Raw genomic sequence first — 14,101 nt, 5'->3', positions numbered from 1 at the left:
CCAAATATTGAACATTGAAAGCGTTGATCGACACCTTAAAGGGTTACTTTCTTAGTTTCAAATTTATTTGTAATAATGTTTATTTATTGGTTAATTTTGCGGTGAGTGCATCTAGGAGCAAAATGTTCTGTTCATCGTTTAGGGTTTTGTTTTTGAATTTGGTTTGGTTTTGTCACGCCATCGTTTCTTGGTGATGTTGCTGTTGATTTACTGGCTATAATTCATATAGGTTCCTCATACTGTCTTCATTTTATCCGTTTATAGTTTTTGTTTACTCATCTTTTTTATAATTTGCATTGTATTTTTGTATTTATCAACAGTTTTAGCTTAATATATAGGGTCTCGTTTTGAAATCAATTACGTGTATTACATTTACGTTTATGCGCTACATGCTAAAGAAATGTGGGCGTGGAGAGTCTTAGATCGCTTGGGTGAGTGTGTATGTGTGGGTGTGGGTGTTGTTGGGTGGATAATACTAAACTTAGATAATTAGAAATAAAAGCCTAAGCGCTGGGCTCAAGCGTTTTCAAAATACATTATGAATATTTCATAAATTACACAGTAAACTAAAGTACACTTATCTAGCAATAAGTATATTGATCAAGTTCGTATATTCATAAATCGAACCAACCAAGTCACACACACAGCGAATAAATTATAAAAATATAGTCATCAGACGTAAGTGAGTCCATATGCTAACCTATTCTCGTATGTACTTCATATTGTTACACTTTAAACATAAATATTTACATTATAATTAGTTTCTTTAGTTTTAGATGCTTTACTTTTTTGACTTCGATTATATTTGCTCTGCTGTAATTCAAATGATAAAATCTAAATTGAATTCTATTGTTTCATTTTAGAGTGCTTGTGATATCCTTAATCGATCACAAAAAACAACGAGTATCTTAAGGGATATGCAACAAGCACAAAATACACAACACTAGCTTGCATTTTAGGCTTAACTCCTCTATCCTTCCTATCTTTATACAAAAAGTGTTACGAATTGCCAGTTTGTTAGCTTAGTTTACATGAATTGCAAATGAATTATAATATACATTTATGTATGGTTGCCATTGCTGCGTCTGTGCGTAAGCCTCTGCACTTGCGTTGTTTTCATTTGTTTGTTGTACAATTGGTATTCGTCTTTGCTCTTTGATTGGTATAGTTCACAATTCAAACATAAGGTATCTCTCTACTGGGATCGTCTAAAGATACGGTTGTCTAAGTAACTACAATACGTTATCCATCTCATCTGATCACGCAGGCGACACACAGCTTGGCCGCACCGATGCAGTCGTCATGGCAGAAGGCTCCACACTGCTGGCAGATCACCATCGCGTTCATCGAGCAGGCGCAATTGTTTGGCGTCGCTGTGGCCTCATTGCCCGGCGGAGTGTTCTCCCCACTCTGGTGCAACTGCAGCATCGGATGCTGATGCTGCGGCGCGGATTGCTGCGACTGTTGCTGCGGATTGCTGGGCGAGGGAGTTGCAGTTGGTGTTGCGTTGCTGGTCACTATATAGTTGTTCCCAGCCTCCATGAGAGCGACGGCTGAGGAGTTGGTATTGCTGCCGTCGATGTAGGCGATGTTGGCTCCTAATTGGAAAAGGATATGACATTTTAATTTTAAGCCAACGCCACTAAAGGGTCTAAAAAACTATTATCAAATACTTACTAACAAATTAATTTGTCTAGGAAATATAAATATATTTATTAAAAAAATTATTGTTTAGCAGGGGCCGTATTTAAGATTAGATCTGACGGTCATACAATTTGAACAAAATTATCAAGGATGGCCATGAACTTACATAAAAAATAAAATATTTTGTTTAGCCACCCTAGTGTTTTTCAAATATTTTGATACATATTCAAAAAATACCCAATCTCTACAAATAAATACTCTTTATTTATAAAGAAATGAATTTTACAAATAAATTTACCAACAAACGGAAAATTATTAAAAAAAAAATAATATTGGAAATATATCATATGCTATTTCGGCCCCTACGTTCATTAAACATGCAACTTGGCTAAAATAAATCCAAACATAAAGGTAATTCGATCACGTAGGTTAATCTAACAAATCTATGCAACAAACTAATGATTGCGTGCCAATTATGGTATCTTGACCATAAGGTTGATGATTTTGTGGGTGGTGATTTGAAAGACGTACCTCGCTAACCACTAATAATACACCAATTTACCTGCAGCGATATTGCGCCGCACAATATTCGCGGCGGCGCTCACATTGCCCAGCGGCTGCGGCTGTTGACTTTGCTGCTGCTGCTGCGGATGCTGCTGCTGATGCTGCTGTTGCTGCAGCTCGTGGTGATGATGATGCAACGCATCTGTGGCGGAAATGGTTGGCGCCATAACACTACCGCTGCCCGCTGTCGTGTCCACCGATGCCGGACGCCCGCGTCCTCCCATGGGAATTCCATTCATGTTGTGCAGCGGATTCTGAACTGTGACAAACTGAACGCACATAAAATGAGTATGGTTTTTTAATGGAAATCGAACTGAAATGGTATGCTATCATTTACCTGGTTTTGATGCAACGGTGGGGCACTTGAGGCTCTAGGCGCTTGGTTGTCAGCTGCACCCACATTGGCCCGGTGCACCAGCACATACTGACCGCTGCCATTCTGGTGGATTAATGGCTCCGGGGCCACCTGCTGGGGATTTTGCACCGGCACTGGCGGTGTGGCCGCCTGATGATGCTGCTGCTGCAGCAACTGCAATTGTTGGGGTGTAGCTGTAGCTCCTCCGGGTCCAGGACTGAAAACATGCCGGATGAGCGTGGTGGGCGAGGGCTTCCTTTGGACATATTTCTTTCGCGGAAAACCACTCATTCTGGGACCAATAACCTGCAAAAAGCCAACGTTATTTGGTTCAGTTCATATTGAAAGTATATCTGATCGAAATTCTACCTTATATACACCCGGACGACCGACACCCATCACATTCGGCGGCAGTCCAGCTGGCAGTGCGCCGGCTCCAACTGCTCCGCTGACCAAAAGCTCCTCTTGCTTCAAAACATTCTGCACTGGAGCCGCGGCCACAGCTGCGGCCACACTCCCGCTGGCCGTTGTCATGTTGGACATGGGTGTGGCAGCCACGGTTGAGACATTTAGGGCCACAGGGTTGACAGGTGTTGCCGCCGTGGTCGCCGTCGGCTGCTGATGCTGGTGGAGTATCGCTGCTGGCGGGCGCAGTTGAGCCTTGAGGTTTTCGCGATTGGGACTGTTTTGGATTACTGCCTGGCAGATTTGATAGCTACGCTCCAGATTGACCGCACCCGGTGGCAACCTGTTGCTGGTGGCCTTGCGACCCTTGCCCGTTGGCATCTTGGGCTGTAATCGTTGCTGGGCAATTGTGGTTGGCACTCCCGAGGGCGGCAAAGTTTTCATTGTCAGAACATTGGGAATCGTGGGCAGCTGCTGCATGTTGCTGTTGTGATTGCTCAGCTGCGGCTGTTGGTGCTGCTGCGAGGTTTGCTGCTGATGTGGCGGGACAGGTACTGGCGGCGATGGCTGCTGTTGCGCGGCTGTCACAGCAACAACATTGGCGTAGGCGGACGGAATAGTTGCGGTATTTGCTGTTGTTGCTGCTGTGGTAGGCGATGCATTGGCAGGTCGCGTCACGGAGATGATATTTAATGGTTTGGCTATGAATTTAGCCTGTGTGGTCGCAGGCACAACATTTTGCTGCTGTTGTTGTTGCTGCTGCTGCTGCATTAGATTGTTGTTGGCTGCTTGCGCCAGCAATTGTCGCTGATGTAGTTGCGCCTGTTGCAGGGCAAACTGCTGAATTTGTTGCTGTTTCTGATGCGCAGCAGCCTGCTGCTGTTGCTGCTCCAGTTGTTGCTGCTGCTGATGTTGTTGTTGGGCCAATAAGTTGGGCGACAAGAACTGTTGTGCTCCGTTGCGAAGGGCCACCGGCAATGACTTGGGCAAGGCATTGCTACTTGTTGCTTGCTGTTGTTGTTGTTGCTGCTGTTGTTGCTGCTGAGCGGCAGCCGCTTGAAGTGTAAACTGTTGCAGAAGTTGCTGCTGCTGCTGTTGCTGGCGTTGCTGTTGCAGCAGAAAGTTGCCAATTATCTGACCATTGGAATCCACAAGAATCTGACGTTGTTGTGGTGCACTTGGCTGAGTGTTCTGTTGACTCTGCTGCTGTTGCGCAGATTGCTGCGGCAGCTGATTGATGGTGAGACTGTTGCTGCTACTGCAAATGCTGCTCATATTGTTACTGCTGTCGTTGCTATTGCTGCTGTTGGTGATCACAGTGCTCGATACCTCCATTTCGGCAGCAGACATTGGGACAGCGTCACAGAGCATCTCCTGGGCGATCTGGTGAAAGGAAAATGTAATCTCATCTAATCTATTACTTTCGTATCAAACTCACATCATTTCCATATTCGCTGTGGGCTTGCGGCATAAACGAATGCTGAGCCAATTGGACCACATCCTGGATATGCAATTGCTGATGTTGCTGTTGCTGCTGTTGTTCCTGTTGCTGTTGGTGTTGCTGCAGTTTGTCCACTATCTCGCGCACCGCTTCATTGTCCTCATCCATTAGCTGCTGTTCCTGCTGCTCCTCCGTAATGCATTCCACCACCTCATCGTCTTCCTCCTCCTCTTCGTCATCCTCCTCGTCGTCATCAAGAACTTCATGACACACATCGTTATCCATGATGTCGTCGATGACGTCGGCATCCTGCACTACATCCATCAGATCGATAGATTCATGGTTTAAGCTGCGCTGCTGATCTCCAGTTGATTGCGAGCTGCTCAACTTAATGTCACCAAAGTTCCAATCGTGCTGCACATGCTGGTACATTTCATTGGAGTTCAACTCCATGGGCAATTCCTGTTGCTCTTGCTGTTGTTGCTGCAACTTGGCCACCGTTGAGAGCATGGCTTGGACATTGGCCAAAGTGGTTTCGGCTGCTGCCGCCAGAGTCAGTGGAGTTGTGGCTGCCCCTGCCCCCACCGACGATGATGTCGTGGGCGCCGTTGTTGTCGAACCCGAATTACTGCTGGAGCACGAAGATGACATCGAAGCGGTGGAGGATGAGGATGATGTGCAGCTGGTGGATGTAATCGAACCGGACGGCGTTGACCCAGAAATAGAGCTGGCAATGGGCATCGGTAGGTCCTCCAGCTTTCCACATTGCTCTTCCAGTTTAATGGCTGCAGTTGTCGCTGCTGCAAAAATAAATGGAACAATTAGTACACTAGGTTCTTCGAATAAGCAACAGATGATTATGATTACTGTTGGACGATGACGATGAAGTGAAGTAATTGTGATTGATGGCTGATTGATGGTCTTGGAAATAGGCTGATTAAAAAGAATTAATAAAAATTAGTGACTTTAGCGACAGCTATCTTTAAGTTAACTAACCGTGATCAATGGTATCTGCAAATACAAAATCATGGCTGTTTGTTCCTGTCCTTATATCTGCCTCAGTTGAGTTTTCCAAAGGGGCTTTGGTGTCTACGATTTTTGGTGTATCAGTTATTTTAGAAGGAAAACGTTTTTCGAAAAAAATATCCAACTTACCAGCTGCTAGTTCAACGCTTTGCAAGTAGCTCACAAAGTGGTTGACCACCTCCGGGTTGTTTACCAAATGTTCCGGCTTTGGTGCAGGTGGGGTAACAACAGCAATCGCTGGCTTGGCAGCTGCAGGAGCAGCAGGCGGCACCACTTCTACATCCTCCGTTCTTTTCATGGCAACGATCACTTCCTCACTGCACTGCTCAGATGGCTCAAATCTATCACAGGTACTGTTGACAAGTGGCTGATGTTGGCGATGGTGCTTTTGCTCCTCCTTGCTTTCTGTATCCCCTGCGGCATTATCCACAACATCAACTGCTGGGGTAGCGACAACAATCCCTGACGCATTAGGAACAATTTCGACCATCTTCGGCTGCTTGCTGTCCTTCGATGTGCTTGGCAGCTCGTCGGGATCGTCGTCCAACGTTATGGTGGCTATCGTTGTGGGTGCTTGTTTGCGTTGCGAAGGACTGCTCGATGGACGTTTGAGGATTCGGCGTTGTTGTTCGTTTAACACATTACTCTGGCTGCTGGTGGCAGACGGAGCGCTCGATTTAGCTGCTACTGCTGTTGCTACTGTAGTTTTTGTGGTTGCTGCTGTCGTTTCGCACTTTGTGCTCTGCAAGTTATAAGATATTATGCCCCTCGTTTTTACATTTTAAGGATTTCATAAGCTTACCAAATCAAATTTTAATTCAGTCTCATTATCACATGTTGCTTGTTGTTGCTGTGGTTTTTGTTGCAATGTTGCTGGTGGTTTGGGCTCACTCTTAACGCTAACCGAAGGCTTCTGGTCCTTGCCATCGCCTTCGGTCTTCGCCTTGCTCCTGGCGTTCTTTTCACCCCAGAAGGGCTCAAAGTGCTTCAGTTTCCAAGGATCCAGCTTATTCTTCTCGCGCTCTGCCTCTGTTTTCAACTTTAACTGATTCTCGGGAGTGAATTCACCTTCGCTCAACCGCTCCCGCCATTCCAGGCAGGCTCGGGCAAAGAACTCATTGTTCAAGCAGGAGGCACTGAGCCTTATACCCTCCGAGGAGCTGCCTCCACTTCCGCTGCCGCTGGGTAGCTCCGACTCGCTCGCCTCGCGATCCACGCTGGGCAGCAGCTGTATGAGATTGTATTGATAGAAGGGCGGCAGTAACGAGAACGTTTGCTTGTTCAACAGCGCCCTAAGGTTGGTGGATGCGAGTATGGAGTCGGGGGTCTCCAGGTCGATCTTGCCGTCTTTTGTTTGCTCAATTTGCGCCGCTGTCGTCAGCTTTTTATTGCTCCTCCGACGTGGCTTAACACTAAAGCCGGGTATGGAGGCTAGGACCTCCCGCATGGTCGAAGCTTGCGAGGAACCGGCCTTGCTACCAGGTGAGATGGCGGATGGATAGTTGGCGGCGGCTTGAGCTTGAGCTGTGGCCGCCGCCGCTGCAGCCGCTGCTGCTGCCGCTGCAGCTGCCGCTTTGACCTGTTGCTGTTGCTGAATGCGTCGGCTGCAGATCAATCGCGGGGGCGGAGCAGAAGCAGGATTAACGGCTGGCTCTTCACTGGGCGCCATAGGCTTCTTCTCAGGTGGTATGGGTTTCACGATAATGCGTGGCAGGTGGCGTCTGAAAGGGAAAACGTTTTGAGATCTATGTGATGGCATCATTGGTTTGCAAACCAACCTCAGACTGTGCGTGTGCTTGGTAGAGGGCGACACCTCTAGCTGCTCCAGCGCCAGCGGATCCTTCTCGTCGTCGTCCACCAGATTCACGTGCTCCATTATTATGGGAGGCGGTGGAGCGGCCAACAGAGACTGCTGCTGCAGCATCGGCTGGTGATGCTGATCCGCTTGTGGAATGAGAAGTTGTTGGTGCTGCGACGTCGTCGTCGTCGTCGTATCCGGCGTTATAGTTTTCATTGTTAATCTATCTGCCTAATCTATTTACAGCGAACTTTTGATCCATGCATCCATGTCAGGCGAGTTTCTTCCGCACATACTAAAATAGATAGGAAAAGAAAATTTCGCAATATTAGTTATTGTTTGTCAAGGAAGTTCATGAAAACTTAATGATGTCTGATAAACGTTTAATCAATGTAAATTATTGTGAACTTGAAGGCTTCAGTGTTTTTTATTAGCTTAAATAATATAAACCCTCTATTTCTCAAGGGGTTCTACTTAAACTTATTTTAGCTGGCTGTGCCTTAACCAATATTTATAGTTCATATTTTAATTTGGTTCTTTCTCTGCTATTTCCCGGGATTACCCTCAACCAATGCTGTCCAATTTTAGGGCATGCGGCTTTCCAAAAGCCAGAATAGATGGACAAACTAGTTCTGTTGTTTATTGCTCGGTTAATCCTGGCCGCTTCACTAACCTGGCCAGAAGTATTGTCCATTTTAAGGCAAAAACTGTCTGTATAATTTTAACGTTGCGCCCTTTGTATATGTACTGCCATCTGTGTATGTATGTATGTACGTTTGGATGTGGATAAACTTGTATGTGTGTTTTATATGTAATCGAATTGCGGCTATGCGGAGATTTATATGATTTAGTTTTAATTATCGTTTTAGTTTTCCTCCAAATTTTCTGCACTCGCCAGCAAAAATCAACAAAAACAACAATGTAACTGCAACAACAACAACTACGAACGACCTGCGAAGTTGTTGGTTGGTTATATTTTTTTCTCACGCACGCACACACACACACAGACATACACTGGCACAGCGTAAAAGTAGAAAAAATCGCTTTTGCTTCTATTTAAAAGCCTTCCTGCGAGTATTTAACATATTTGCTATACGGAATTGAGTTGTAATACAGTACTATCTTTTGCATAACGCCGATTTCCGGCTCGTTAATAGCTCACTAAATTAAATATTGAATGGGGGAAATGTGAATGCCAAACACACAAACAAAGCAGCTACAAAATGATTCTTTTCTAGCTAACTATGCCGATCCCTTTCTGGCGCACGCGTTTCCGCCTATCAGGCCCAGCACCCATCCCACTCGCACACACTACGCAGAAAAGCTGCGTTTAATTGAATGAAATTGTTTTAGTTAGTACGAGCACTCCGCACTAATCACACCAACTAGCCAACGCACCTTGCGTCCCGCACTCCAATCTTAAATATTTTTTCGTGGCCAGTTCTAAACGCGAAACGCTCGAATTGTTGGCTGCCAAGTCCGATGGGGTTGTTGATGTCGCTCGATACATCGATAGGCGCGAATGTACTTGCATCCCGGAGCAGGGTTGCCGATATCGATTGCGGGGGCAGGCGGAGAACTAGCTAGGAACAACGAATGGCGATTTCAATTTAATAATTACAATAAGTTGAATAAACAGGTCAAATTTCTTGAGCCAAGTTTTTCCATTCGTGTTAATATATGCGATTTTAAGCTATTCAAAATTACACCAAAAGGTTGCATAAAAAACAAAACTGGTACAAAAGTTATAAGCGATTCGAAATGGCAATATTTAAAAAAGCTAAAACTAGCGCCTAATTAAGAAGTAGCCAGATTTATCTGCTACTGACTAAAAAGTAGCCAAGCTGCAAACACTGCTGCTGCGGCGCGCCATCCCTACCAATTGGCGATAACTTTTCTCCGGCAATCGATAGTTCCGCATCTGCTGTGTTGGGCCGGCAAATTGTTTAACTTACTAAATAGTTTAATAATGTTTTAAGTAGTTGCGCCGCGAAGCAAACCAGACGACCGCAATGTTTTCCATGTGCAAGCAGACGCACGCCGCCACGGCGCTGGAGTTTTCGATAGCGTGCCGCTTCTTCAACAACCTGGAGGAGAACCTGGTGGTGGCGGGCGCCAATGTGCTGAAGGTGTACCGCATTTCGCCCAACGTGGAGGCGGGCCAGCGCCAGAAGCTGAATCCCAGCGAGATGAGGTTGGCGCCCAAGATGCGGCTGGAGTGCTTGGCCACGTACTCGCTCTACGGAAACGTGATGTCGCTGCAGTGCGTCTCCTTGGCGGGAGCCATGCGGGATGCCCTGCTGATCAGTTTTAAGGACGCCAAGCTATCGGTTCTGCAGCACGATCCGGATACGTTCGCCCTGAAGACCCTCTCCCTTCACTATTTCGAGGAGGACGACATCCGAGGCGGCTGGACTGGTCGCTATTTTGTGCCCACCGTGCGCGTGGATCCCGATTCCAGGTGCGCCGTCATGTTGGTCTACGGCAAACGGCTGGTGGTCCTGCCCTTTCGCAAGGACAACAGCCTGGACGAGATCGAGTTGGCGGATGTGAAGCCAATCAAGAAGGCGCCCACCGCCATGGTCAGCAGAACACCCATTATGGCCTCGTATCTGATAGCTCTACGGGATCTGGACGAGAAGATCGACAATGTGCTGGACATACAGTTCCTGCACGGCTACTACGAGCCCACGCTGCTCATCCTCTACGAGCCTGTGCGCACGTGTCCGGGAAGGATTAAGGTGCGCTCGGATACCTGCGTATTGGTGGCCATTTCGTTGAATATCCAGCAGCGGGTGCATCCTATTATCTGGACGGTCAACAGCCTGCCGTTCGACTGTCTGCAGGTGGGTCTAAAGATCTTAGAAGTCACATTAAGAGAGTTCTTTCATTCGAACGAATCTAATTTATTTATGTTCGACTTTACAGGTGTATCCCATCCAGAAGCCCATTGGTGGTTGCTTGGTAATGACCGTGAATGCAGTGATCTACCTCAACCAGAGTGTTCCTCCATATGGCGTCAGCTTAAACAGCTCGGCGGATAACAGCACCGCGTTTCCGCTGAAGCCACAGGATGGAGTTCGCATAAGCTTGGACTGCGCCAACTTCGCGTTTATCGATGTGGATAAGCTGGTAATCTCCCTCCGCACTGGAGAGCTCTACGTCCTCACACTTTGCGTTGACTCGATGAGGACGGTGAGAAATTTCCATTTCCACAAAGCAGCCGCCAGCGTGCTAACCAGTTGCATCTGCGTTCTGCATTCCGAGTACATCTTCCTGGGATCGCGTCTGGGAAACTCCCTGCTGCTGCACTTCACGGAGGAGGATCAGAGCACGGTCATTACTTTGGACGATGTGGAGCAACAGGCGGAACAGCAGCAGAGAAATCTGCAGGAAGAGGAACAGAATCTGGAGGAGATTTTTGATGTTGATCAAATGGAACTGGCGCCCACTCAAGCAAAGTCGCGGCGAATCGAGGACGAGGAATTGGAAGTACGTTATAGACTATAACTTTCTTTTAGTTTAAAAACACTGAACTGAAATTAATTATTATTTTTTGTTTAACAGGTGTACGGCTCAGGAGCTAAGACTTCGGTACTCCAGCTGCGCAAGTTCATCTTTGAGGTATGCGACAGTCTCATCAACGTGGCTCCCATTAACTACATGTGCGCCGGAGAAAGAGTGGAATTCGAGGAGGACGGAGCCACTTTGCGACCGCATGCGGAATCGCTGAATGAGCTGAAGATCGAGCTGGTCGCTGCCACTGGTCACAGCAAAAACGGAGCTCTATCCGTGTTTGTGAACTGCATTAATCCCCAGATTATTACCAGCTTTGAGCTAGACGGCTGCCTCGATGTGTGGACCGTGTTTGATGATGCCACCAAAAAGTCCTCGCGGCACGATCAGCATGATTTTATGTTGCTTTCGCAAAGGAATTCTACATTGGTTCTTCAAACAGGACAGGAAATCAACGAGATCGAGAATACCGGATTTACGGTGAATCAACCGACGATATTTGTGGGTAATCTTGGACAGCAGAGGTTCATAGTTCAGGTAAACTGTTCATAATTACCTAATAATAAAAGTAGTAATTAATTTTTTTATTTTAAAATCCTCAGATCACCACTCGTCATGTCAGATTACTGCAGGGCACGCGTCTTATCCAGAATGTGCCCATCGATGTGGGCTCACCGGTGGTGCAGGTGTCCATAGCAGATCCATACGTTTGCCTTCGGGTGCTAAATGGTCAGGTTATTACGTTGGCACTGCGAGAGACACGCGGAACTCCCCGTCTGGCCATCAATAAGCACACCATTAGCAGTTCACCCGCCGTGGTTGCCATCTCCGCGTATAAGGATCTATCTGGACTATTCACAGTCAAAGGGGATGATGTCAATCTGACGGGAGGCTCGAGCAGTGGATTTGGCCACACTTTCGGTGGCTACATGAAGGCAGAGCCCAATATGAAGGTGGAGGACGAGGAAGATCTGCTCTATGGCGATGCCGGAAGTGCATTCAAGATGAATAGCATGGCTGATTTAGCCAAGCAGTCAAAACAGAAAAACTCGGACTGGTGGCGACGCCTCCTGGTGCAAGCAAAGCCCAGCTATTGGCTGGTCGTAGCACGCCAGAGTGGCACCTTGGAGATATACTCCATGCCGGACATGAAGCTGGTGTATCTCGTGAACGATGTGGGCAATGGAGCTATGGTTCTTACGGATGCCATGGAATTCGTGCCCATTTCGCTAACCACGCAGGAAAACTCTAAGGCGGGCATTGTCCAGGCTTGTATGCCGCAGCACGCCAACTCCCCGCTGCCGCTGGAACTGAGCGTCATTGGTTTGGGACTCAACGGAGAGAGACCTCTGCTTTTCGTTCGAACCCGAGTGGAGCTGCTCATATACCAGGTCTTCCGGTATCCGAAGGGACATCTTAAGATACGCTTCCGCAAGCTAGAGCAACTAAATCTTCTGGACCAACAGCCGTCGCATATTGAGTTGGATGAGAACGAAGAGCAGGAGGAGATCGAATCCTATCAAATGCAACCGAAGTATGTTCAAAAACTTCGCCCATTTGCCAACGTTGGAGGACTGTCTGGCATTATGGTGTGTGGAGTGAATCCGTGTTTTGTTTTCCTTACTTCCCGTGGAGAACTTCGTATCCATCGGCTGCTGGGAAATGGTGATGTGCGCAGTTTTGCCGCATTTAACAATATCAATATACCAAATGGATTCCTGTATTTTGACACCACCTTTGAGCTAAAGATCTCTGTGCTGCCCAGCTATCTGAGCTACGACTCTCAGTGGCCGGTGCGCAAAGTACCACTGAGATGCACGCCTAGGCAACTGGTTTACCACCGGGAAAATCGAGTTTATTGCTTGATCACCCAAACGGAAGAGCCTATGACCAAGTACTATCGGTTTAATGGAGAGGATAAGGAGCTGTCTGAGGAAAGTCGTGGCGAGAGGTTTATCTACCCCATTGGCTCGCAGTTCGAAATGGTTTTAATATCCCCCGAAACCTGGGAAATAGTTCCCGATGCGTCCATTACCTTTGAGCCCTGGGAGCATGTCACCGCATTCAAGATCGTAAAGTTGTCCTACGAAGGTACGAGATCTGGTCTCAAGGAATACCTTTGCATAGGAACCAACTTTAACTACAGCGAGGATATCACCAGCAGGGGAAATATTCATATCTATGACATCATCGAAGTGGTTCCCGAACCCGGAAAACCAATGACCAAATTTAAGCTAAAGGAGGTCTTCAAGAAAGAGCAAAAGGGACCCGTATCGGCCATTTCAGATGTGCTCGGTTTTCTGGTCACTGGCTTGGGCCAGAAGATTTACATTTGGCAGCTGCGCGATGGAGATCTAATTGGCGTGGCTTTCATAGATACGAATATCTATGTGCACCAGATTATCACTGTCAAATCGCTGATATTTATCGCAGATGTTTACAAATCAATTAGTTTACTGCGCTTCCAAGAGGAGTATCGCACTTTGTCGCTGGCATCGCGAGATTTTAATCCGCTGGAGGTCTATGGTATCGAATTCATGGTAGACAACTCCAATCTGGGCTTCCTGGTCACAGATGCTGAGCGCAATTTAATTGTTTATATGTATCAGCCGGAGGCCAGGGAATCACTGGGTGGCCAGAAACTGCTCCGCAAGGCGGACTATCATCTGGGACAGGTGGTGAACACCATGTTCCGTGTGCAGTGCCATCAAAAGGGACTTCATCAACGCCAACCCTTCCTCTACGAAAACAAACACTTTGTGGTCTACGGCACCCTCGATGGAGCTCTGGGATATTGCCTGCCACTGCCAGAGAAAGTGTACAGGCGATTCCTTATGCTGCAGAATGTCCTCCTCTCCTACCAGGATCACCTGTGTGGCCTCAATCCCAAGGAGTACCGCACTCTCAAATCGTTCAAGAAGCAAGGCATCAATCCCTCGCGATGCATCATCGATGGAGATTTAATCTGGTCATATCGGCTAATGGCCAATTCGGAGCGCAATGAAGTGGCCAAGAAGATCGGCACGCGGACGGAGGAAATTCTTGCGGATCTGCTGGAGATCGAGAGACTGGCCAGCGTTTTCTAGACACCCTTCGCTTTAAAAATGTAAAGTTTTAGTTGGTAGCCATATTGTAGTTTATGTTACGAGTTTCTCAGTTGTAATTTTAGTTTTGTAATCCAATCGAAAGCCACAACAAAGTATTTTGTTAAGTAAACTTCAAAGTTTTGTATGATTTTTGGGATCGGCAAGGAATCTTTAGTCGGAAAGTAATAAAAAGAAGCTTGTCCATTTTTTCATTTTGAATACATTTTGAGCACTAAACTTTGAATGTTGAGTTTAATGGCAATTGA

At 46.9% G+C, this 14,101-nt stretch overlaps 2 protein-coding genes across 7 annotated transcripts; one reads left to right on the top strand and one right to left on the bottom strand.

Moving 5' to 3' along the window:
* Positions 1 to 43: 43 nt before the first annotated feature.
* On the bottom strand, positions 44 to 8,756 carry LOC108149786 (polycomb protein Asx). 6 transcript variants are annotated; one of them, XM_017277642.2, is made up of 11 exons: positions 8,632 to 8,756; positions 7,214 to 7,528; positions 6,238 to 7,156; positions 5,565 to 6,177; positions 5,406 to 5,498; positions 5,277 to 5,342; positions 4,407 to 5,209; positions 2,933 to 4,351; positions 2,546 to 2,869; positions 2,207 to 2,477; positions 44 to 1,598 (listed from the first exon to the last, which is right to left on the bottom strand). In XM_017277642.2, the coding sequence occupies exons 2-11, from the start codon at positions 7,447 to 7,449 to the stop codon at positions 1,252 to 1,254; spliced, it is 5,091 nt and encodes a 1,696-aa protein (XP_017133131.1). In that variant the 5' UTR covers positions 7,450 to 7,528; positions 8,632 to 8,756; the 3' UTR covers positions 44 to 1,251. The 6 variants fall into 6 exon arrangements, with proteins under 6 accessions (XP_017133131.1, XP_017133132.1, XP_017133133.1 ...); XM_017277643.2 differs by lacking the exon at positions 8,632 to 8,756 and adding an exon at positions 8,353 to 8,433; XM_017277644.2 differs by lacking the exon at positions 8,632 to 8,756 and adding an exon at positions 7,907 to 8,204.
* Positions 8,757 to 9,132: 376 nt separating this feature from the next.
* LOC108149801 (cleavage and polyadenylation specificity factor subunit 1) lies at positions 9,133 to 14,043 on the top strand. Its single transcript, XM_017277666.2, has 4 exons — positions 9,133 to 10,079; positions 10,162 to 10,725; positions 10,801 to 11,286; positions 11,352 to 14,043. Exons 1-4 carry the CDS (start codon positions 9,246 to 9,248, stop codon positions 13,833 to 13,835), a joined length of 4,368 nt encoding a protein of 1,455 aa, XP_017133155.1. The 5' UTR covers positions 9,133 to 9,245; the 3' UTR covers positions 13,836 to 14,043.
* The last annotated feature ends 58 nt before the right edge of the window (positions 14,044 to 14,101 follow it).

Source organism: Drosophila elegans, unplaced genomic scaffold (assembly GCF_018152505.1).
Source record: "Drosophila elegans isolate 14027-0461.03 unplaced genomic scaffold, ASM1815250v1 contig_183, whole genome shotgun sequence".
Lineage (NCBI taxonomy): Eukaryota > Metazoa > Arthropoda > Insecta > Diptera > Drosophilidae > Drosophila > Drosophila elegans.
The sequence above is the reverse complement of the archived record's forward strand: the minus strand, read 5'-3'. Positions and strand labels throughout refer to the sequence as shown.